The 22,877-nt window shown below is 35.7% G+C and overlaps 2 protein-coding genes across 3 annotated transcripts; one reads left to right on the top strand and one right to left on the bottom strand.

Moving 5' to 3' along the window:
* The first annotated feature begins 2,934 nt into the window (after positions 1 to 2,934).
* Positions 2,935 to 8,019, top strand: LOC133689133 (TOM1-like protein 6). Its single transcript, XM_062108894.1, has 9 exons — positions 2,935 to 3,390; positions 3,712 to 3,790; positions 4,040 to 4,138; positions 4,851 to 4,964; positions 5,488 to 5,651; positions 5,758 to 5,839; positions 5,917 to 6,002; positions 6,156 to 6,437; positions 6,804 to 8,019. The coding sequence occupies exons 1-9, from the start codon at positions 3,251 to 3,253 to the stop codon at positions 7,750 to 7,752; spliced, it is 1,995 nt and encodes a 664-aa protein (XP_061964878.1). The 5' UTR covers positions 2,935 to 3,250; the 3' UTR covers positions 7,753 to 8,019.
* Positions 8,020 to 8,399: 380 nt separating this feature from the next.
* Positions 8,400 to 21,148, bottom strand: LOC133689132 (regulatory-associated protein of TOR 1). Of its 2 annotated transcripts, none has more exons than XM_062108892.1 (23): positions 20,413 to 21,148; positions 18,649 to 18,751; positions 17,895 to 17,977; positions 17,663 to 17,821; positions 17,435 to 17,551; positions 17,155 to 17,312; positions 16,671 to 16,825; positions 16,406 to 16,550; positions 16,244 to 16,322; positions 15,966 to 16,067; positions 15,674 to 15,757; positions 15,458 to 15,568; positions 14,604 to 14,957; positions 14,325 to 14,514; positions 13,053 to 13,652; positions 12,600 to 12,929; positions 12,384 to 12,507; positions 11,844 to 11,968; positions 11,597 to 11,742; positions 11,400 to 11,501; positions 9,649 to 9,734; positions 9,243 to 9,327; positions 8,400 to 9,144 (listed from the first exon to the last, which is right to left on the bottom strand). In XM_062108892.1, the coding sequence occupies exons 1-23, from the start codon at positions 20,767 to 20,769 to the stop codon at positions 8,806 to 8,808; spliced, it is 4,134 nt and encodes a 1,377-aa protein (XP_061964876.1). In that variant the 5' UTR covers positions 20,770 to 21,148; the 3' UTR covers positions 8,400 to 8,805. The 2 variants fall into 2 exon arrangements, with proteins under 2 accessions (XP_061964876.1, XP_061964877.1); XM_062108893.1 differs by having other exon boundaries at positions 12,612 to 12,929.
* Positions 21,149 to 22,877: the final 1,729 nt, after the last annotated feature.

Genomic DNA, 22,877 nt, shown 5'->3' with positions numbered 1-22,877 from the left:
ATGGCATGTGTATGGACCTTTTTTTATAAGTGGAGGGGGGGGGGGTTTCTCTAGAAAAAATAGATGATATGTCATCTAGATTCCACCTGTTATGGTGATCGAAAAAATAAGGTTTATGTTTTTTTCACATAAAAAATCATTTTCAATCTATTTTTGATACAAAACACCTATAAAACATTCTATGAACCTTGTTAAACGAATTCATATCTGCAAAAACATGAAAACAAATGCCTTAAAACGTGAAATGATCATGAAATCAAAAATCATTCCAAGCTCATATATATTTTTAGGCATTTTCAAGGTAAAAAAACACACATAGTTCGAACTTCTATCATTGTATGAAATCATTTGACACAAAATAAACAAATTTAGTGGCTGTAATTGTCACCAACGACAATCTTTTCTCTTTACGCTGAAGTCCAGTGAGTCCCTCTCTCTTCCAACCTTGTTAAACGAATCCATAGCCTAAAAAACATGGAAACAAATGCCTCAAAACCTGAAATGATCCTGAAATCAAAAATCATTTTAAGCTCATATATATTTTTTAGGCACTTTCAAGATTAAAAAAAACACATAGTTCGAACTTCTATCATTGTATGAAATCATTTGACATAAAAATGAACAAATTTAGTGGTTGTAATCATCACCAACGGTATTTTTTTTTTTTACGCTGAAATTCAATAAGTCCCTCTCTCTTCCAACCATAAAGGACTGGAAAATAAAAAAAAAAGTTAGGCATCAAAATTAAATTTTTTAAAATTAAAAGGACCGGTTACTTAAGAGCTTAAAAAAGATTGGGGATGAAAATAAACTTATAAGATAAATTTCAAAGTTGCCACCTATTTTACTTATTTTTTTCATTTTAGTTCTTTATCTTTTAATTCAACCCTCCCTTCTAAAAAAATATAATTAAATGCTAATTTAGATTCAAAAATATTTTTACTGTAAAATAAAAATTCAATGATCCAATTAAAATTTTCAAAAAAAAATTCACTACTGCAATCTGCAATGATATATAAAATGATGTACAATATATAGTTAAGCCGAGTTTCCCAGAGGAAGGTTCGAACCCACGCACCATCACCTTGTGAGTGAGGTTTGAATGGATAAATCATGAATTACAAAAACAAATATTTATTATTAGCAAGCATTTGATAATAAAATTTAGAGGTTTCCACTTTTCCAAACAGTCATCTGTGTAAGTTATTCAGTGGAGGGATACCAAAAGAAAAAAGGGGCATGATCTTTTCTAATTATTAATGTCTTTATGGATGAATTTTTTTATATATAAGAGTAAATATTTTTTAAAAAATAAATATTTATTTTTAGATAATGTTTCTAACATGTGTGGAGGATTTGTTTTTTTTTTATTTAATTAATTTCATGTGCATATCTATTTTTATTATCGTTTGATTGAATAAAATTTTGATTTTAATAAATAAATTCAGTAAACATAATCAAGTAGATATTCTATGTTGCGATATCAAATATCTTGATTTGTATTTATTATTATTTTTTTATTTATCGTTAATGATTTTTTATTTATTTACACAAATAATTATCAATTTATTTAATTAGTGATTACATAAATTTTTTGATTTAGAGTTATAATCTTTTTATGTAAAAAAAAAATTGTCAGAATAGAATGTATATCATTTTTTTTTTGTTAAAAAAAACATACAAGCAAGAGCGGAAGAAATAGCTAGTGTTTATCCTATTGCTGATACTGGGCAAGCTGTTGATTGTGAATAGCCATTAATTGGAGATTATTTTTTTAATAATCATTGGCAAGCTTCAAACCTGGGCAAGCAGTTCATATCTCTCTTTTATTTTATCTTTTTAGATTTTAAAAAAACTAAATCATATTCAAACGGGTGAATTCATGAAAACAATTATTTTTCACCACTTTTCCTATATTTCATTAAAACAAATATTACTATATCAAACCTGGATTCTCCAGAAAAAAAAAAAAAAAAACACCTTGCAGGAAAATATTTGATGACGTGGGACAGTGTGCAGTATTTGGCATAAACAGCCTCACAAAGGATGCTAGTCATAAATGAACTTTCTTACAAGTAAAATCGAACTGCTTAGAAACAGCCAAAACAATCCTATGTTTACAGTATGCTCTCTTTTCACTTCAATGTCTAATATTGGCAATATCTCTATGAATTTCAAGCTTGTCCGGAAATGTAGTTATTATTATTTTTTAAAATGTTTTTTTTTTAAAATATATTAAAATAATTCTTTTTTAGTTTTTAAAAATAATTTTTAATATTAACACATCAAAACATAAAAAAAATATTAATTTAAAATAAAAAAATAAATAAAATATTTTTAAAACATAAAAAGGTGTAAAAACCACCCATGTTTTGTGGGTTGCATGACAAAACTGACCTCCACTTTTCTTTAACAGACAAAGCCCCACCCTGATTGATTCTGACCTCTGATAATCATTTTTGTCCGCTCTACGACCACACCCTCTAATCTCTCTCTCTCTCAAATTATTCTGACAAAAAACCTGTTAAGTGTTTGTTTTTTTTAAATATTTTTAATTTTTAATTTTTTTAATATTAATATATTTAAAAAGTTAAAAAATATTTTTAAAACATATAAACAAATAAGCTTAAAATCATAAAAAAAAACACCCAGAAAAATAAAGAAAAAGAAAAACAGTTTGGTCCATAAAACTAAAATAAAATAAGCAAGAGGCAGGATCAGATTCTCATTCTCTATTCTAACATGCAAAAAACCATTAATCATGCTTTATTCTCTATTCTAACATACAAAAACACAAATATTATATTTTTCCTTTCACAAAAACACTCTTTTTTTAAAGAAAATAAAAGTAAATACATGATATTTCTGTATGATGTAAGACAATTTTTCTAATTTAAAGAAATTTGTTTATCAACTAATAAAATAATGTATAAGGAGAAATAAGAAAAAGGAAACGACATTTCCGCGAAGAGAAGGCTGAAAGAAAATGGCGAGTCAAAAAATAATGAAAAGAAAGGGGAGAAAATCAATGAGAAGTGACCCAGATAAAGAAAGAAAGAGAGAAGGAAAACAACCAAGAAGGCCTAGATTGATTTTCTTTCCTGCCAAACAAGAAAATAATTAATAAGAGAAAGAAAGAGAGAGACTTTCTTTTTATCATCATCATCTTCATCACCGTCACCTTCAATTTTGTCGTCAAACAACACTCCCAGAAAACGAGCTAAACACAAGTAAAGAAAGAGAGAGATTGATGGCTCTTGCTATGGGGATGGGTTTGGGTTCGTCTTCTTCGGCAACAGTAGCCGTTGATAAAGCAACAAGCGATCTTTTAATCGGTCCTGATTGGACCATGAATATTGATATTTGTGACTCCGTTAATTCTCATCACTGGTAATTCCTTTTTTTTTCTTTTTTAACTCTTTTATGTTTTTATCCAGAATTTTACGTTTTGATAACAGGTGGGTTTTTTTATCCTGTGCATTTGTATACGTATGTTTATACGTATACGTACGTGTTAAAGATTCTGCTTCTTAATTCTCTTAGGTGTTGTAACTGAAATTGAAGCTTACATCTTTGAAAACGGTTAATCAGTATGCTTTGTTTTTCCGGAAAGAATTTTAATTTTATAAGAAATAATTTATAAGAAGAAATGGTGTTTTTTTTTTCAAGTGGGTTTTTTGTAGACACTATGTTGTGTTGTTTGGTGATCAGGCAAGCCAAAGATGTAGTGAAAGCTTTGAAGAAAAGGTTGCAGCACAAGAGCCCTAAAGTCCAACTACTCGCTTTGACGGTAGCCTTTTGTTTTCTTGAATTCACTAATTTTTCTATTTTTTTTTAAGCTTTTATTTCGATTATGGTTTTGTCGAATTCAAATGTGTGTTTTGGAATGTGAAATTCTTTTGATTTTTGCACCAAAATACGGATTTGAATTATCTATTTGGCATTCGAGGAAGCTCCGTTGTTTATAAAGTTTTCTTTCTTCTTCGTTTTTTTTTGGTTTTTTGGGTTTGCTTAATTGAGTGCAAAACTTTCTCTGTAGCTTTTGGAGACAATGGTGAAGAACTGTGGTGATTATGTCCATTTTCAAATTGCTGAAAAGAATGTATTGGGGGAAATGGTGAAAATCATAAAGAAGAAGGTAACTCCTTGAATTCTTGCTAGAAGTAATTATCCACAATTTTACCATCTCTGTAGAGTTTTTTTCTTTTTTAATATGTGTTAGAAATCAGTATATATGATTCCCTTCTTTAGAATCCTTTGTAATTGTAATTCTGTAGACATTCTGTTTTCAAGATGTTAAATTCTGAACTCCAGCAACCAAAAGGATAAATGTCAGCAGAATGTCTAATAGTCAAATGGAGTTTTGCATATACATTAAAGTGGTGGAACCATTTGTGTTTTGCAATTGATACATTGTTATGCTGTGTGTTTTATGGGAATTCCAGCAATGGTTGTTTATCTAAAAACTTTTAACTAGGCCAGCCAAAATATTTCAGGAGAAATCGTAATCGGGTTTATTTAAGAGTAGTATAAGCAAAAGTTTTGGCCCATCTTAACTGGGATAACAGATAAATTGTTTTGATATGATTGCCACTTATTGGTGCCTTTGCCATAAAAACCACAGTTCTCAATGAGCTATTTGGTTTTGATGTCAAAAAATTCCATGTTATGTTGTCTGAGGCCTCCATTGATCTCAAATAAGATTGAATGTGGTTGATTTTTCATGAGAAAGTCGAAACCTTGATGTTTGTATTTTTCTCATCTAATCACTCTTCATCAAAAACAAAAAAGGGGCTAGGCTGGGGGAAGCCTCAATCTTAACTTAACACATATTTTAAATGGTTGTGCAGACAGATATGCATGTGAGAGATAAGATTCTGGCTTTGCTTGATTCGTGGCAAGAGGCATTTGGTGGGCCTGGAGGAAAACATCCTCAGTATTATTGGGCATATGAGGAATTAAGGGTAAGTATCTCGCTAAAATATTCTATTATTTTATTTGATGTGCTCTTGCTGGGTTCAGTATGTGTGCCAACTCTTGCATGAAATTTTTACTTGGTTGACTTTGGAAGTGGGGCAATAATCATTGAATGCTAGACTGATAAGCCCCTGATCTAAACATAATTTATAGGTTTTGTATCCAACCAAATATTGTTGTGGATTACAGTGCGCTGTCAATTTTTTAATTTGGTTTTTAATTTAATTTTTAATGCTAGAAAGATATGGTCTTGATTTAATTTGATCCGTGTTAAAAACAATGCATGATTCATAATAAGAGTGCCATCAAATGATGCTATAGATGATTGCATTCAAATGAGATGCAAGCCAAGTCCTTTGGATGGAATATTGTTCATATGCTCTTACATGCCTTTATGACAGCCAGATCAAAAGTTTTTTCATTCATAGTAATTAATTAACAAATTATGCCATATTACATGGAATCTATACAGAAAGATTAATTTTTAGTTACGGGGTGTGCGAATGGCAGCGTGCTGGAGTTGAATTTCCCCAGCGATCATTAGATGCAGCTCCAATATTTACACCACCGGCAACCAATCCAACATTGAGGCTTACCCAACCTGGTTATGGAATGCCTAGCAATTCTTCTAGAAGACTTGATGAAACAATGGCTGCAGAGATTGAATGCTTAAGGTTAGGATCAACCGCTGGTTTACACGTTGTATTTGTCTATGATGTATTCTCAAAATTGCCAAATCTCATGTTTTGTATTGACTGATATTTTTCTCAATTATCATAGTTTGTCAGGCTTGGATTCCATGTGGGATGTTATGGAGCTCTTGAATGATATGCTGCAAGCTGTTAACCCTGGAAACCATGAGGTATGTGCAGTGAGCTTTTTACCTTAGCGAAACAATTGAGGAAAATATTTGAGATGTGGTCCTGCTTGTCTTCTCAGGCTATAAAAGATGAAGTGATAGTTGATCTTGTCGACCGGTGTCGGTCGAACCAGAAAAAGTTGATGCAGATGCTAGCTACAACAGGGTCAGTTACTCGTTAGATGTCTATTTTGCTGAAAACTTGTTTTTGATACAAGACTGGTAACTGTATGCTTGCCTTTGTTTCTCCATGCATGTGTGTGTTGATCCCATGCAGTCTGGTGTATGAATATCTGAAAGTACCTTGGTCATGATGCAGGGACGAGGAACTTCTTGGTAAGGGTCTCGAACTAAATGACAGTATGCAAATCTTGCTTGCAAACCATGATGCTATTGCTTCTGGCTCTCCAATGCCAACTCAAGTTACAAGCTTATGCGCCAAACCAAGTGAAGGATGGTCCTCAGACATCAAGCCGACTGAAGCAAGGGATGCCAGCCCAAGATCTACAACTAATTCCACCATACCAGTTCCTAATGTGTCAAGGAGCGCTATAGATGAAGAGGATGAAGAGGAGGATGGCTTCGCACAGCTAGCTCGGAGGTAGCTCATGCTTATGAAAATAATCTTATATAATTTTTCATTGGTGACCTGAACTATTAAATTATTTTCACATTACATACACAAGGGAGATAGCAGTTCTACCACTACGGAACCCATCGTAAAGCAATCATGAGGTAGGAAATAAACCTTGACCATAACTATGGCAAGTATGTGGAGCAACGGGAGCAGTAATTGGTGAATAAAAGACCACTCAATTTATTTTACTTTGGTAGCTGGCCAACCTTTATGGAGATCTTACAAATTATTTATCCGTTTCCTCTGTTCATGCTCTGCATCATGGGTGTTTACCAAGACTTTGGTTTATCTCGAAGCAGTAATTGCACTTGTTTTGTTCTGTGAACACAGGCATTCCAAAACACGTTCCATGTCATCTCAAAGCTCATGTGGAACAAACGGGGCTCTTGTGCCATTGGATGCTGGCATGCCCATTGCATCAACCTCTTCCCCATGCAGTGCTCTGGCTCTTCCTGATCCACCTGCACCAGTAAGAACCATGAAAGAGCAGGATATGATTGACTTTTTGAGCCTCACCTTGTCAACATCAACCTCCCCTCACACCCCACCAGTCTCCAAAACCATGCCTCAAATACATGTTTCCTCCAATACACAAGGTTATCCGTATGTTTCTCAAACTTATCCTGTAAACCATGGGCCCATTCCATACAGCAGCTATGTCGTTCCATGGGCCCAGCCTCAAACTCAGCAGCACCAAGTACGACCTCCATCTCAACCCCAGTTACAGCATCAAACTCAGCAGCACCAGTTACCACCTCCATCTCAACCACTGCAACAGTTGCAACCTCAACCCCAGCAGCAAGCGGTGCCTCAGCCTCAGCTGTACTTGCAGCCCCAATCTCAACCACAATTACATCCTCAGTTCCAGTTGCAACATCCTCGGTACTCGTCTTGCTACCCACCTCCACCCTGGGCAGCTTGCACTGGTAATCTCAACAACCAAAATCACATGTCTCCTACAAATAATATGTTTTCATCTCCCCGGGCCAACAAAACTGCATCTTATACACCGGTGCAAGCTGCTAGACCTGTGCGACAATTTAACTCATTTCCCACAAAAGCAGGCAATGGATCAACCATGAATGGTGATCCTTGGATGAGTTCCGCCTCTAGGATACCTGCAGCTCCAGGACAAAAGCAGTCCTTTGTTCCCCCATACAGGTTGTTTGAAGATCTAAATGTTCTTGGAAATGCGGATGGAAGGTATACAATGACTAGCAGCAGACCACCAAGCTTGTCAGGATCATCTGGCGAAAGTATGGTCGGTGGGAGGAAGTGAAATGTTAGTGGGGAATAGGGTGAACAAACTGGATATATCTTTGTGAATATGGCTAATGCCTGTTGTGTGGTCTTTCAGTTTGGGGTGTGTAAGAAGGTTCATTTTTAGATGTATCGAAGAAGGTTGAGGCGATAATAGCTCTGCATTCCCCCATTGATGGGTCGTACATCCAACTCTTGGGTAGCTTCTGCTGGTTATCTAAGCACTTGCCTATGATTTTTCCCGATATATGAAATTGATGTGGGATTTAGTGGTTTTGATCTTCAATTAACCTGAATTGCGAAAAGCAGCCAGGCTCTTCATTGGAAGCTTGTCCTGGCTTCATCACTCCTTCCACGGTGTCATTTGTGGAGGTAGAACTTTCGTGGTGTGATCAAACATATTCTTGGCATATATACTTATAACTGGCTCCCCCCAGAATGTTTCTGGCCCCGTTCCAGTTTTACCTTTAGCGTCTTCTTCTCAGAATATTAAACGCCGCAGGGATGATACAAGGGGGGGCATCCTGTCTTTAACATCTCAATCACACCATTCTTGGCCTTGCTGGATGCTTGAAACAAGAGGATTTTTAAAAGGGTCAAGGGGTTACACGAGGCAAACTCGACAATTAATTACAAGCTATACAAAAGCCTATGGAACCATAAACCTATTAAAATATTCTGGGATTGAATGATAAACTGATTATAAACATCTGTTCGCAACACTTCCAATTATGTAGTGACACGTGTTGCTTATAAAAATGAACCAGGAGACGGCAGGATCAATGAACACACCAAAGGAAAAGAAACTATTTACACACATTTTTGCCCCCCCACCCACACCATGCAGGACTTCTTCTCACCATCTGACCCTCAGCACTGGAGGCTAATGAAATATCTGGCACGCGACTCAGGACGTCAAATCAGTGTTTCAGCAAACAGGTGTTGGCATGGTCGACTGTCACATCTGATGATAAATTGAAGCCATAAACTAGCATCGGTGACATTAACAAATCATTCAGTGCTTGTGCAGCCACCAAAAACTACGATAGTCAACCAGTAAAGATGTGTGCTTTCATCTTGCTTGAGTGTTGTCATCGGCGTAGATTGAGAATAAAGCATCAGTAGCACCAGCAGCAAGGAGTACCTGGTAAGGATGGAAGGTGAGGCAGCTTACAGGACCGATCTTCTGGGCCATTATGGTTAGGTGGTATCTAATGGAGCCTAGTGGTTCACCATTTAGACTGAATAATTTAATAATTTGTTTTGCCGATCCACTGGCAATAATAGGGGCATGCCTATGAACAGCTAAAGCTGTGAGTGAGCCCCTGTGGGCCTTGATCGTGAGATAGGGATCTCTATAATTTCTCATATCCAGGAACTTCATGTCACCAGCCTGGGATGCACTGACAATCTGAAAGAAAACAAGAGAAAAGGAGAATTGTGGCAAGGTAAGATACAAATCCACCAGCAGTCTAAACAAACATGTATATCACAAAGTGCAATTGTTACCTTTCCAGGATCAAGCCCAGGATGAAAGCCAATCCCCACAACTTTTTCTACATTCTCCGTGTGCGGCCGAGTAGCACAAACAAGCCTAAGATTAGAAAAAAATACGACAGTTAAACAGAAGGGAACGCAAAGTAATATATCTTTTGAGCTTGTAATATAAGTTACTGAATAGTCTGGTCTATAATAAGATTAACATATTTCATCATATGTTAAAATCCCAAACACGTTCCATCACATACAATCCCATTACTTGTTTCACTGTAAAGCATTAGGAACCAGTATATTTGAATTTGGGATTGTTATCATAAAAAAGGTAGCAACAGTAACAAGCTTATCAAAACGTCAAAAACAAGCAAACATTTATGCTATGCCAGAGCCAGAGGAACACTTTACGAGCAGTGCTTACATTTCAGGTGTTCGGACATCATAGAGTTTGACAGATCCATCCACAAAACCAGCAGTAAATTGACCTCCATGAACTTGAGAAGCAGACTGCACAGATAAACATAAATGAAGATAATTCAACAGATTTGACAAGTTACTAATGATGACGGCGGATATGAAATAAACCACCAAATAGCAATAAATAAAAGATAATTAAAGATGTGGATGCTTGATATGGTGGCAGAAACAATAGTGCACAAAAATTATAAACATTCTTAAATTTGGACAAGATTTGCGATTTACATGCAGAATCTTTGCCCATAACCAATTTTGGGCATTGAACAACCTTATCCATATGAATTCAATTTGAAGATTCTATTGCAACATGTAGTACCAAGAACTGCAACGTTTAGTCACTGGCTATAGAAAGCAAATTGCTATGCAAATAAGTGGTGAAGGAGAATAATCCTTGATAAGCACCAGAGCAGCACATTAAAATGCTACTCCATGAGAAAACCAATTCACTTTTATGCCAGGCAACTATGAAGGCTATATTATTCCCAATGAGGCTGATGCAAATACAAAGAAAAAAAAGAGACCTCCATAAACTTTCTATCACTCTAGATAATGTACCAGAGGTCCTATTGTGGAGCTGGGGAACAAGTGAATGTATAAAGGACAATTACAAGGGTGAGAACTATTGGGAGGGACATTAACTATTTATCCATCATGGTTGGGTAGCACCAAGAGTCTACCATCCGGACAGTCCTTTTGGTTTGCAGCCTCTACCTTTTGCTTTCATGATGGAGAAATTGTCCATATTCAAGATGATACACCATGATTTTTATTGTTTGCAGATTATATGATTATAATGGAAGAAACCTGTGGCAGGGTAAACTAAAAGTTTATGGAGTATTCTAAAAACACCTCTCTGAGGTTTAAGTAAAAATAAACCAATATATTCCTTGCAACAGCAATTCCAGAAAGAGAAAAAGGTTTATCAGATGGAGTAACGGTATTACACATTTTGAATACTGGAGTAAGAGGGAAGGAAATTGAAAAACAAAAAAAACCACACCTAGCACTAATTAGAACAGAACAGAGAAGCAAGACTTTGGATCCAAGGCTGGGTTTCATTCAGTTGGAAACAGCTTTCTACAAACCTTGACAAGATTTCTTTTAACTCTGCGGTTTATGATGATAGGGAAAAGCTCTCAAGCACAATCAGTTAAAAATTGAACATCAGCAAAAGACAATGGTAAAATCTGTAAGACAACATTTAATGTATCCAGCAAGCATCATTGTCACAAATGAAAAGAAAGGTATTTGTTAAAGCTCCTATAGCCAATCACACATCTGCATTTTACCACCAATAGGTACATGCGTGATAACGTTTTCTTAGTGTTATTACATAGTAATGATAGCAGTGGTGTTATATGAGAGCCTACCCATAAAACTTGAACAGTAAAATAATCAGAAAGGAAAAAATGAGGTACAAAAGGTCATGACAATAATAATACGAAAAGAACCATTTCACATTTATTAAAGATATATTCATGCCATCAGAAGCTCTATTATTCTCATTACACAAGTGCCTGAATCATTCTCACATCCACAAGCACACCATAAACAAAAGAACAAAAGAATCTCTTCAAAACTACAATGTTTTAAATTTGCCACGTTTTGTAAATTCTAACTTAGTTCTGCTATTATCTATTGTAGCAAAGAATGATACAACTTTCAAAAACAACCCCAGGAAACAACAAAACTCACCATTGCTGAGACGCTACAATCTGATGATGAAGGAATAGAATGAATAAGCTGCTCTTTATCCAGGTCCCAGAGCATGATGGATGATATCTCACCCGAAGCATACTAGGAAAGCAACATTAAAAATAGAAGAAACTATTATGAACATCACATTACGAATATAAAAACAGTACCAAAGACAAACTTAAGTGAGTATGTACCAGATATCCAGATTGTTGTTGCCAGTCCACAACAGCATTCAAACTCCGCACACCGGGTTTATGACCTTGGATTGAAGAAAATGCAGTGACAAGCTTTTGCTTACCCTTCACAGTGTAGTCTTTCCAAATCCGTATATTTCCATCACCTGCAGCAAAAACAAGTATGGCAAAAATGATTCCAAGCATTCTAATAAAGGACCAGTCTAGCCACCATGAAATGAATTGAAAATCAGTAAAAAAACATTACATGAAGCAACAAGGAGCAAACTGTCATCTAGCTCGTTTACAAGACAGAGCTTCGAAACTCCTCTGTCAGGAAAATCATGATTATCAAACCCATTCAGAAGGGTAGCTTCCTCATAATTCCACACCCTACAAAGAAACAAGCATCACACATCACTCAAGAGATCAATATCAGAGAAAAGATTAAAAATTATTTGCCTATCACCAGGGAAAAAAACAAAAGAATCCATACTCCAGTTTTTGTTTGCCCAGGCCTTTCTGTAGTATCAGTAGAATTTAGGTAGAATACATGCTGAATTGTTCTTAATAGATGCAAAAGGTAACAGGATAAACAGGACTAAAGATGAACTTAAGCAAGAAGCCAGAGCCACTGAGAAGTAGTTCCTGTTGGCATATTGTACAATGTATGCAAGTTTCCCAACTTTTGAAACCATGACATCATACAATGTCATTAATCTGCGACCATACTTGGCATGTCAAAACAGAGCCCTGAGAAACTAAAATAATACTCCATAAAAGATGTATTGAATAAAGACTGGCTTACCTAATTCGTTCATTCTCGTCAGCGGCAACCACAATAGGAGAGAAAGGCTGCAGCAAGGCTGTCTTTGTACCAGTTTCAAACTTTGTATCCCAACTAGCAATTCTGTTATTAAGGTTGCTAACAGCTGGCCAAGAAAATGAACATTTCATCAGCTCAACCAAAAACTAATACAAAAATAAATAAATAAAAGAAGAGAAAACAAATAGAAAGACACACAAGAGTGCTGACACATTGCAATATGTTCCAGTGCAAATTTTTCCCTTTCTTCCCTTCTAACTAATATTTCTTCAGTATCATCTGGTGTGGTGAGAAGCGGCTTTGAGAAGTGACCACAACTCCAATTGTAGATAGTTGACTGAGGAAGCAAACTCCGTTCTGTGCTTCCAGAAGATCCAACAGAAGCTAAAAGAGGATCAGCTAATCCTGAATCTGGAGAATTCATAAGGTGCGGCCTGAACTCCAAAGAACACACCCTACGCATTCCTGTTAAGTAGCTTGATCGTGGAGGACTGACAGGAGGAGTTCTGAATGTCAAAGGAATGTGACCTGTCAAAAATATCAAAGATTAGAGAAGATCAAAAGATAAAGGTGCAGATAAACAAGCTGACACAATCACTTGCTTGGAGTGACAGTACAATCATGGTAAAAAGATATAAAGAGAAGAGTTACCTGCATGCATGTCAAACCATGATGATGAACGAGCCAGTCCAGCAAGACTTGGAGATGAAGTTTTGGGACCACTGCTACCAGTGGAATTTACAGATTTTGTCACCACTTGTTCAATCCCAATAATCGACAGTACCCTTCTACCAAGGCTTGCTATGCGTGGAGAAGGATCCTTGGCCAAAGTGCACATAGCCAGCACACACTGGGAATATAATGCATTATCCAGAGGTTTTGGCCTTGAATGGAGTACTTCCCCATTGCTGACAATGTCATTCAATATACCAGAATCAGAATGCAGAGATGAATCATCAGATAATGGTGATCCATGCATAATTCCAGCTGTAGTAGGACTGCTAGTGGAAGCCCTTCCATCTCGAACCACGGATGGGCTGTCACTACCAACTCTTGTCAGAGGGCCAAATTGAGATGAAACAATACTTGCATGTGGCACATACTGATTAGGGTTGGCATGTCCACTACCTGTAGCTTTTATATGGCCCAAAGAAGGTAATGAGTTGAGTAGAGAATTAGACTGAGGTTTCCAATAGGAGGCAGCAATTGACTTGAGGTGCTGTTTGTGGCCAAATGCAAAGCGTGCCAGAGCTGCACAAAGAGAACTGAATTTATTCATGATTCACAATTGTAATCCCAGGGACTCACTAAAACAAACATGAAATAGGAGAAAAAATATGGACTGCCCCACACATCTATACCCCTACACTTGCCCCAAAACTGGTGAAGAAACAAAGTGGACATGAAGAGGCAAAAAAGACACCAAACAGCATTGCTTTTCACCGGGAAAAAGGTCTTATGTTGCCTCCAAATCTTTGTACAGCCTTTTATGAGTACAAAAACCTAAAAGGTCATTTTGAAAAGTAGGGATCAAATAAATGATCCACCAGAGATATAATTAGCTTTAATAATTCGTGTGCTTTGTCAAGCATGTTAGTAGACTCACTCGCTTTGGAGGATGTATTATTATAGATTTAAGCCCCAAAATTTTTATTTTAATTTGTTGACAGAAGAAAAAAATTTCCCACAGAACAGATAACCAAAATTGGGCTGAGAAAAAATGATAAGAGAAGGTAGCACTTCAGGTATTCTTTTAAATTCCAAAATGTTAACCATGGCGCCAGCAATAGTTGATGTTATTAACCTGCCCCCAACTGAATTATACAAGATAATTGCAATTGAAGGCACATTCACAGCACTAAACTAAAAGAAAGAAAACATAATCTATCAAGTATAGAAATGTAAATAGTTAGCTGCACATACCTACAGCAACCTCCGCCCTGACCAGAGGACTTCCATCTGAAACAGCACTTAATAGACTTTTAACAATACTAATTTCAGCTCTAATTTTTTCATCATCATCAAACTCATCATCTCCAGTAGCACCATCCCTGCAGACATCACCCCCAACATCAAGCAAGGTGGCCAGTGCAAATGCAGCAGAAGCCCTAACCTGGAATGAATAGATTATGTAATTAAGTAGTTCAACAAATAAGCAAACTCAAGAACTGCTGAGGATAACAAACTAATAAAAAGGTAAACCTCTGGTTGGGGCTCCAACAGTAGAGGAGCATATATTGCTGGGGAGTCAGCCTGCAGACCTAGTATCTGAGCCTCTGTGAAATCCTCCCACAGCTTTCCCAGGCAGAGGCAAAGCCACTGAAGAAACAAGGGTTCAGGTGGTGTGTCATTTGGCACTGAACCTTGAAGGTGCTTCAAGCACACATGAATCAAACCAGCTTTAATACAGGCTTCCTGGCCCCGTCTGTGTCCATCAACAATAACAGCCAAAACAAATGCAGCCATTGCACGCTGTTCTGGATATGCTTCCAAGCTGTCGAGAAACCTAATAAAATATGTATGCCCCCCATCCTTAACAAGATCAACCTGGCATGACTGAGATCCACAAGAAAGAACTTCTTAAGTACTGATATAGAAAACAATCAAATGGAAAGTAATTCTAATAGTGGTAAAATTTCCAGCCTTGGTAAATTCTTTTGACAAAAGAATAATAGCCATGAGAAAATTGGGTATTAAAGGCAGTAAAATATAGTTTATAGTTGTTAAATTTCCAGCCTAAGTAATTCTTTGAACAATAATGCCACTGTTGTAGTCTTATGAACTAGGAAAATAGTATTTTAGCTACATGCCCCAGAGGCAAAAACTGCACAATATTATTTCAACATTTCATGGCAGCTTGCCTTTTGATAATTCTTTTCATCACTAAAAATGATCATTTGCACCCTTTCATCTTATACTAATTTATAATACAGGTGGAGAGTATTTTACTCCAGTAACCACCACTAGAGACCAAAAATATTCAAAATATTGTTTAATATAGCACACCATACATGCACCAACTTGTCAAAAAAGTTAAAAAGACCTTGAAAATGTACCTTATCAAGCGCTAGAATTTTTGTCCATATGAATACAAGAATTTGCCTTAGTTCTGGTGTTGTTGTTTGCAACAGCTTCAAAACATATGGAAATATTCCAACAGATAAAGCCTAGAAAAAAAAAACCAAGTCAATCATGCCATGATAATAAAACCCCAATCCATGAGCACTTGTTCATAAAAAAGCTTTTGCACCAAAGAATTCATCAGCAAGTACCAGATCCACTGCCCAGCGTCCCATATCAAGGAATCTCCCTAGAAGCACCAGTGCTCGGAACCGATGACATTGACTTAGCAGAACCTGTATATGAATAAATAAAAGATCTCATAAGATAATAGTTACAGAAAACAGAACAAAAGAAAAGAATTTAGCTAAGACAGGCACAGATGTGGATAAAATCTAACCTAATATAAAGCATTTTACCAGTTTGTTTTTTGTAATTACAAACAGAAGGAAAAAAAGCCACTTATGATTTTCTTGAAATTAACATGAACTAAGTGGCACACACCTGAAGAACAATAGGCAACTGCTCGGGTGGCTTCTTATGTTCAAATCCATGGTCCAACCACACCTCAAAAGCCGTCAGTTGTTCAGTAAAAAAAGGACTCGGCTGAATCAAAAGAAAGGCATATTGCTTAGACACATTAAATTTTTATGCTTTGGATGGACAAATGGTAATAATATGAAAATAAATAAAGAAATTCAGTCTTCCAAAAGCTCATTACAATTGTGGCAGAAGAAATTTCATGCCATTTTATTGTAGCATAGTATCACAATGGAACACACCTGGAATTCTGCATTTGGATCCTCGACCAGAGATGGAAGCTGAGAGAGGCAAATTTCAGCAGCCATATCCCATGCATCCCTGCATTGAACCTTAGTGAAACAGTGATAAATGGATATGTGAACACACTGCAGGGCTGACTAAACAAGTATTTCCTACAATACCACATATGATGCTGATGGGTTGGTGGCAACATTGGATGAGAAATTGGAGAACAATTTGCCGAACGCATAATTCTTTCAGCAAGCAAAAAATTTCTGAACAGACTGGCAACTAGCAAATCTTGCCTGAACAACTTCTGGAAAAGATCTGCAGAGTAAAACTAAGTGTTATCTACATGTAACAAAGAAAGAGACAAATGAAGAACTAAATCAGAGGAAGTGCACATATGAAAAATAAAAAAATCATTTTTTACTAAGAAGAAACTACCACGAGGAAGAACATTCCAAGCAATTGTGTCTGTCACTGCAGTAAAGATCCAGTTCAATTCTCCCAGAAGCGTTTTACGATCATTTTGCCGGCCAGGAATTTTATCAATTAATGAGTAGTCAAGGGAGTCACAAAGTAGTGAACGTCTGTAGAACCTGGGGCACATGGATGAAAACCAAATGATTAACAAGTACTTGCCACAAAAATAATCAATTACCACAACATTTCAGAAGGGAACCACATGAAAACTCCAAATATCAAGACAACTCAACATAGTACATTTAAATATTCCTTGTAAAGTCAACAGACAACAAAAGAATAGAGAATAATCACAGGCAAGGTACATAAATAGAAAACACTAAGTAATGTAATGAGGAGAAAAAACAACATGGAAATCCTTATCCAGAAGTCAGAAAGTTGCTATCTGAAAGGAAAAGAAAGGATGGATTGTAACAATCAAAACTAAAAAGATAAAAAGCTTCACCATTTCAATGCCATCTTGATAGGAGTGGTGAGGCATGAAGTGAACACATCAGCAGGAAATTCATCACTTTGTGGCAAAGTCTCATGTGCTTCACAGGCTGCAAGCAAAATGCAATCCCGCGTGGATCCAGCAGAGCCAGAAGCATTCCAGTCATGAAGCTATTTAAAGAATAGTAACAGCCATGTTAGAATCAGATTACTCAAATTGTGAGATCAAATTTTATGAAACAGCAGTCAATGGTACATAGAAAGAAACTTATAGTGACACAATTGCTGAATACCTCCAGAAATGCATTGACTACCATCCCAGCAGCAGAGCAATCAAAAACATAGATTGACGGTGTTCTCAGCCAGGAATCAAGATCACTGACTGGCAAGGGAATGTATTGTGTATAACTCTACACCAGTGATGAAGAAAATTTTTAGCATGTTAAATATAAAAATGTCTAGAAAGATTACTGTAGCAGTGAAATAAAACAACTCATCAACTAAAGGAGTAAAAGTAAAACCTTATTGAATAGCCAGATTTCACCGTTAGCAGTTGGCTTTGGAACACCATGTCCATTGTAATGAAACAAAACTCTCTCAGACTTGGCATATTTTCGGCATGTATTACAAAGTTTCTTCACTTCATCAACAGTAGGATCAAGTTGAACCTTGTAGCGAGCCTGTTAATAGATGAACAACGTAAATATAAATGGAACTATAATTCAAAGAAAGAAGTGTCAAGAATTCCCTCACCTTAGGTTGCCACCTTTCATACTGAATGCTTAAGTTTTTTCCAATTGTTTCAAGAGCTTTTTGAGGTGCCATTGAAAGTGGATCTGCCAAGAAAAAAGAAAATTAGAACCTCAAAAGGGAGGATTTAAATTCATGAATAAAAGGAGATTGTTCTTAGCATTTCTTGATTATGTTTCACTTATTTGCCATGGAGATAAAATGATGGGAAAGTAAATTGGATTTAAATTGTGTAGTTGAAAAATTGCAGTAAGCTCCGAGATTCTAGTACATTGCTTCCTTCCATACAACCAACAACGCATTACAACTATATGAATCCAACTGTAGTAGAGACAAGTTAAGCACCACACAACAGTTTCTTAAAAAGCTAACTGGTCAAAAGAGCCCCTGGACTTTGGTTAAACCCAACTTAACCCCTACCTTTTGTTTTTCTGATTTTGGTCCCTCGAACTATTAGGTCAAAGCATTTGGCCACCTTCGTTAAAAACAGATGGCTGTAATTACCGCCTCCATGATCAACTGCTTTGACTTGATAGTTTGAGGGACCAAAATCGAAAAAAGGAAAAGCCAGGGATCAAGTTGGATTTGACAAAAAGTTTGAGGGTCTTTTGACCAATTGGCCTTCTAAAAAAAGGTTTATAAACCACACAATTCTAATATTAAAACAAAAGCTTAAGTGAAAGCAGCATACAGAGCATGAGTAGAGAGAAGGCAAATATTTAAAACTAATAGGAGAGATCAGCAGCTCAAAGTGCACCTGTCCAGCACTCCATTCTGGCACAAGGGGATATCTTTATTACATCCGGAGGATCAACACTGATGTTTAAACACAAAACTAGAGCTACATATCCAGTCTTCATCTGCACAAAAAGTTGGGAGCTAAATCAAACACAAGTACATGTGAAGATATAACTTGTAAGCATCTAGAACAAAAATTTACCGTGGTGGCACAACATGGAGATGATAAGAAATATAGCCAGGTACAAAAAACATGATGTCCTAAATATTACCATCCTAGCCATTATCAATTAAAGAAAAATATTCCATACAAAGAAAAAAACTTCTTTTGTGAACAATGCAAGTGGAGGCAATGGCATCCCACAACATGCAACTGCTAAATGCATGCAGTTTTTCTCCTAGTTAATAACTCGTTCAATATGTTTCTTTCAAGAAGCTATTTTCGGATATGATTTACTCTTTTTGCTACATCATTTTCTTCTAATCCATCCAAGCAATAAAATCAGTACCCAATTCCTAATACACGTGTTTCATTCACAAGATCTAGTGGCATTTGCCAAAATCTATGGCAATCCTATGAAAAGAGGCGGTCAGCCCTGTGGGAGCCCTAAAGCAACAAAACCAATTAGGAAATTCATTGTACACTATCATCCCATCTTACAGCAATGCTAAGCTTAAATTGATGCCTTTGGGGAATTTTCAATGTTTCCCAAAGAAAGGAATAGCACCCCAAAAATTTGGTACTTTTTGAGCTCAAAAGCACCAATTCCAAACACACATTTAATATTATTAGATGTTTGCTAGGCCATAGCAGCAGATAGAGTTAAGAACTAGAGAAGCAAGCTCAAGGCAAAATAAAAATAAAAAGAGAAATCAAAACTGTTCATCAAAAGACTGCTAAGACGAATCAAGGATCTTCAGGAGCTCTGTAGACATCCCAGCAGACAGTCAGCTATGCAGGGCACAACCAACCAACAGTCACATGGTCAATATGATAACCCTCATTGTAGTAGTATTGAAATCTCTTTACTATTTTGAAAGTTAATGAATTTTTCATCTAAAGTAAAATGTCAAGAAGAAGCAAAAAAGATACTGGCATTTCAATTTCCTCAGCTCACTTTGTTTCGGAAATTTCACAAAGCATAGAACACTCATCAAAGGTCAGACGAGCTGTTACTTTTACTGACATTAGGATTTCTAAACCCAAATTTTCCTTGTATAATTGTTAAGCTAATATGATGTCAAGTAATTGATGGCATACACTTTCTACCAATAAAGCAAAACCCTAATTAGTACTTCTCTATCAACTGTAATTCATTTCCAGGGATGCCATGTTAAATGTCACAGGTTTAAAAGACAACCTCTATGAAACATTTACGGAAAATGTCAAGTGCCACAATTTATATTTATTGAATCAAAACCTCTTCAAACCACCCCACCCACCAAGAAACCACAGTTTCCAGTGATCACATAACAGCCAATTGCCAGTGTGATACAACAATTCCTCCGAGTAGCAACACTACTGTAAAACTTCCCCACCCAAACAATAATTTCATCTCACCTCAACAGTTCCATTATCTATTCATCTAACTATTTTCTTAAAAGTGTTTTTCATTTAATAACTACACAACAACCATAAAAGATCAAATTTTCTTCATAATCATAAATCCACCAGAATGAATAGCTGACAAAAAAAACCCTAGAAAAAACTATAACTCATTCACATTCAATCAAACACTAAAACATAAAAAATAACACAAAACATCAAAACTCAGTATCTTACTCGGTCCTTGGGCCGCCATTTCGAAACGAGTCCACTATCAGACGGACCGGTAGGCACAGAAGCTTCAAATGCCTCGTGTCTAAGCTCACACAAAACAACAGTCTGCGGCAAATACGCCGTACTAGTAGTGGTTGTGGCGGTGGTGCTTGCCGTGGCATTGCCTCCGCCGTAATTACTAGTGCTAGCAGTATCAGAATCTCTATCTCTATTATTATTACTATTATTATTGTCATCTCTTCTGGCTACATCAGTAGCATCATCTTCGTGACTTGACGGATAATGATCATAATGGTTCGATACAAAAGCAACTGGAGATTGTGAGGAGAATCTTGACGCCATTAAATCTCCCAATGCCATCCAAATCCCTAAACACGACAATAATATTTACAAGTTTTTTTCTAGAAATGGATATCTGGTTTCGAAACCCTAGCTCCTGGAAGTGATAAAACGGTGTCGTTTTTCGAATCACGAGAGAGGGGGGGTTTATTGTGGTCGTGTGTAAGGGTATCTACAGAGGGAGGGGAGGGGGTTAATCAACGAAACCGCTGAACCAGCGGCGCATGGAGATGCGTAAGAGAGAAGAGAGAGAATCCAGCTCGGTGATGTGGTGGTGGTTGTGGTGGTGGGGGGACAGTGTGGAGGCGCAGCGAGAGAGGGAGAAAGAGAAATAAAGTGGGGAGAGAGAGAGAGAGATGATGAGGGAGAATAGGATTGCTGTTCTTGTCTTTCCCTGTGTCTTTTTTAATTTAAAATTATAATATAATTTTGTTTTTGTTAGGTTATTTTGATTTTGTTTTAATACAGTACACTACAGAGTAATTAATTACAACATCCTTTTGTTGAGGATATTTAATAATAAAATAACGGTTTTAAAATTGTTATAATTACAGCATCTTTTCTTTTCTTTTCTTTTCTAATGACTATAATTGTTCACTTGAGATTATTTAATTACTAACAGACAACGAAAACCATAAATGATATTAAGCATCTCGTGGTATTATACTATTGGTTGATGATTCGGGATTTATTAGAAATATCCAAGTTATATTTTTATACATTTTTTTTATTTTTTAAAAATGATTTCAATATATCAAAGCTGATTCAAGAATTAGTTCTGGAGAGGATTGTGATTTCAGAATAAAAGAGGAATTTAGCAAATAAAAAAATGGAAAGAATCGATTCCAAATTCTTTTCTTTTTTCCCATATTCTCCTCCTTTGGGTTCATAACTGTTATTGATTATTACTCATTATCACTAACGAAATAAACGCTGTGGGTATACAGTTTCACCGTTTATGGCTGGAAAAGTACTTTTCTATCTTTATTATTATTATATTATACTATTCTTTAAAACGTGTGGAAAAATTATTATGATCGTACTATATACATATATATATATATATATATATAGAATGTTTATAACCACACCGCATATATTTAGAAGATTATAAAAGGCATTGTCTTTTTATTTTTATTTCAAAAGATATTAACGCATATTGGGTTAGGTGTGGCTGTCTGATCCAAGTGTTTTATGTCTGGTATGCTGCCAAACCCAAGATACTTTAAATATTTTTTATACTCTTATTATGTTTTTATATTTTTAAAAAAAGATTATTATTCACCCGTTGTAGAACGCGGGCCAATATGCTAATAGTTTCTTATTCCACATTACCTATTGTAGTTTTAGTTGTTTACATTTCATTTATAAAACTTTATTTTTATTGAGTTTAAGCCTCTAGATATTGTTAAATGTTCAATTTGGTCCTTAAAGTTCTTTAAAGAAGTTTGATTTGGTCCCTACAATTTTTAATCTTGAAAGTCCCTATAATTTTAGGTTTTCATGTTTTAATCTTAAAATCTTATTTTCCTAACATTTCAATCCTTGTATGATGTGAAAAGTTCAGCGTGATCCTTGAAGTTTCTGTATAAGTTCAATTTGGTCATAAAGTCTTGATTTTTATATTTTTGGTTTCCATAGTTTTAAGTATCTATGTTTTGGTACTGAAAAATTATTTTTTCTATGTTTATTCCTTGTAAGTTAAGATACGAGAAAGAAAATTATCAAAAAAAAAGGAGGGAAAAACATTTCGGCCGGATACAAAAAACATGTTTTGGTTAAATACAACAATATAAATGAATAAGCAAGTAAGGATTTTGACTAAAAAGTAATATTTTATCATGAATTTAAATTATTAGAATTTTTATGAATATTTATTTTAAATTCCTTAACTTTTTATTAAAAAAATCATGATGTTAATAAAAAGACATCTAAACAAGAAAAAATTGCATAGATAAGAAATGAGGATTTTGACTAGAAAAACTTAATTTTGTTATACATAATTTAAATCTTTTGATTCCTTTTGAATATTTATTTTAATTTTCATAGAATTAAATAAAAAGGGGCTTCGAAAATGATCATGTTACCTTGATTATTTCCTCTATTTCACAATTTATTGCACTTATGTT

The sequence above is a fragment of the Populus nigra genome, chromosome 3 (genome assembly GCF_951802175.1).
Source record: "Populus nigra chromosome 3, ddPopNigr1.1, whole genome shotgun sequence".
Taxonomy (NCBI): Eukaryota; Viridiplantae; Streptophyta; class Magnoliopsida; order Malpighiales; family Salicaceae; genus Populus; species Populus nigra.
Note: the sequence above shows the minus strand (reverse complement) of the source record. Positions and strands in the feature narration are given on the sequence as shown.

Bases quoted from the DNA above. Each gene is read 5' to 3' on its own strand.
- LOC133689132 (XM_062108892.1), bottom strand. From the start codon at position 20,769: ATGGCATTGGGAGATTTAATGGCGTCAAGATTCTCCTCACAATCTCCA. The intron at 17,313-17,434 runs GTATTCAGCAAT...TTCTTTAAATAG, and splicing joins TAGTCAATGCATTTCTGGAG to CTTCATGACTGGAATGCTTC. The intron at 12,930-13,052 runs GTAACTCTTCTC...TATTTTTGACAG, and splicing joins ATGGTTTGACATGCATGCAG to GTCACATTCCTTTGACATTC.
- LOC133689133 (XM_062108894.1), top strand. From the start codon at position 3,251: ATGGCTCTTGCTATGGGGATGGGTTTGGGTTCGTCTTCTTCGGCAACA. The intron at 3,391-3,711 runs GTAATTCCTTTT...TTTGGTGATCAG, and splicing joins TCCGTTAATTCTCATCACTG to GCAAGCCAAAGATGTAGTGA. The intron at 6,003-6,155 runs GTCAGTTACTCG...GTCATGATGCAG, and splicing joins CAGATGCTAGCTACAACAGG to GGACGAGGAACTTCTTGGTA.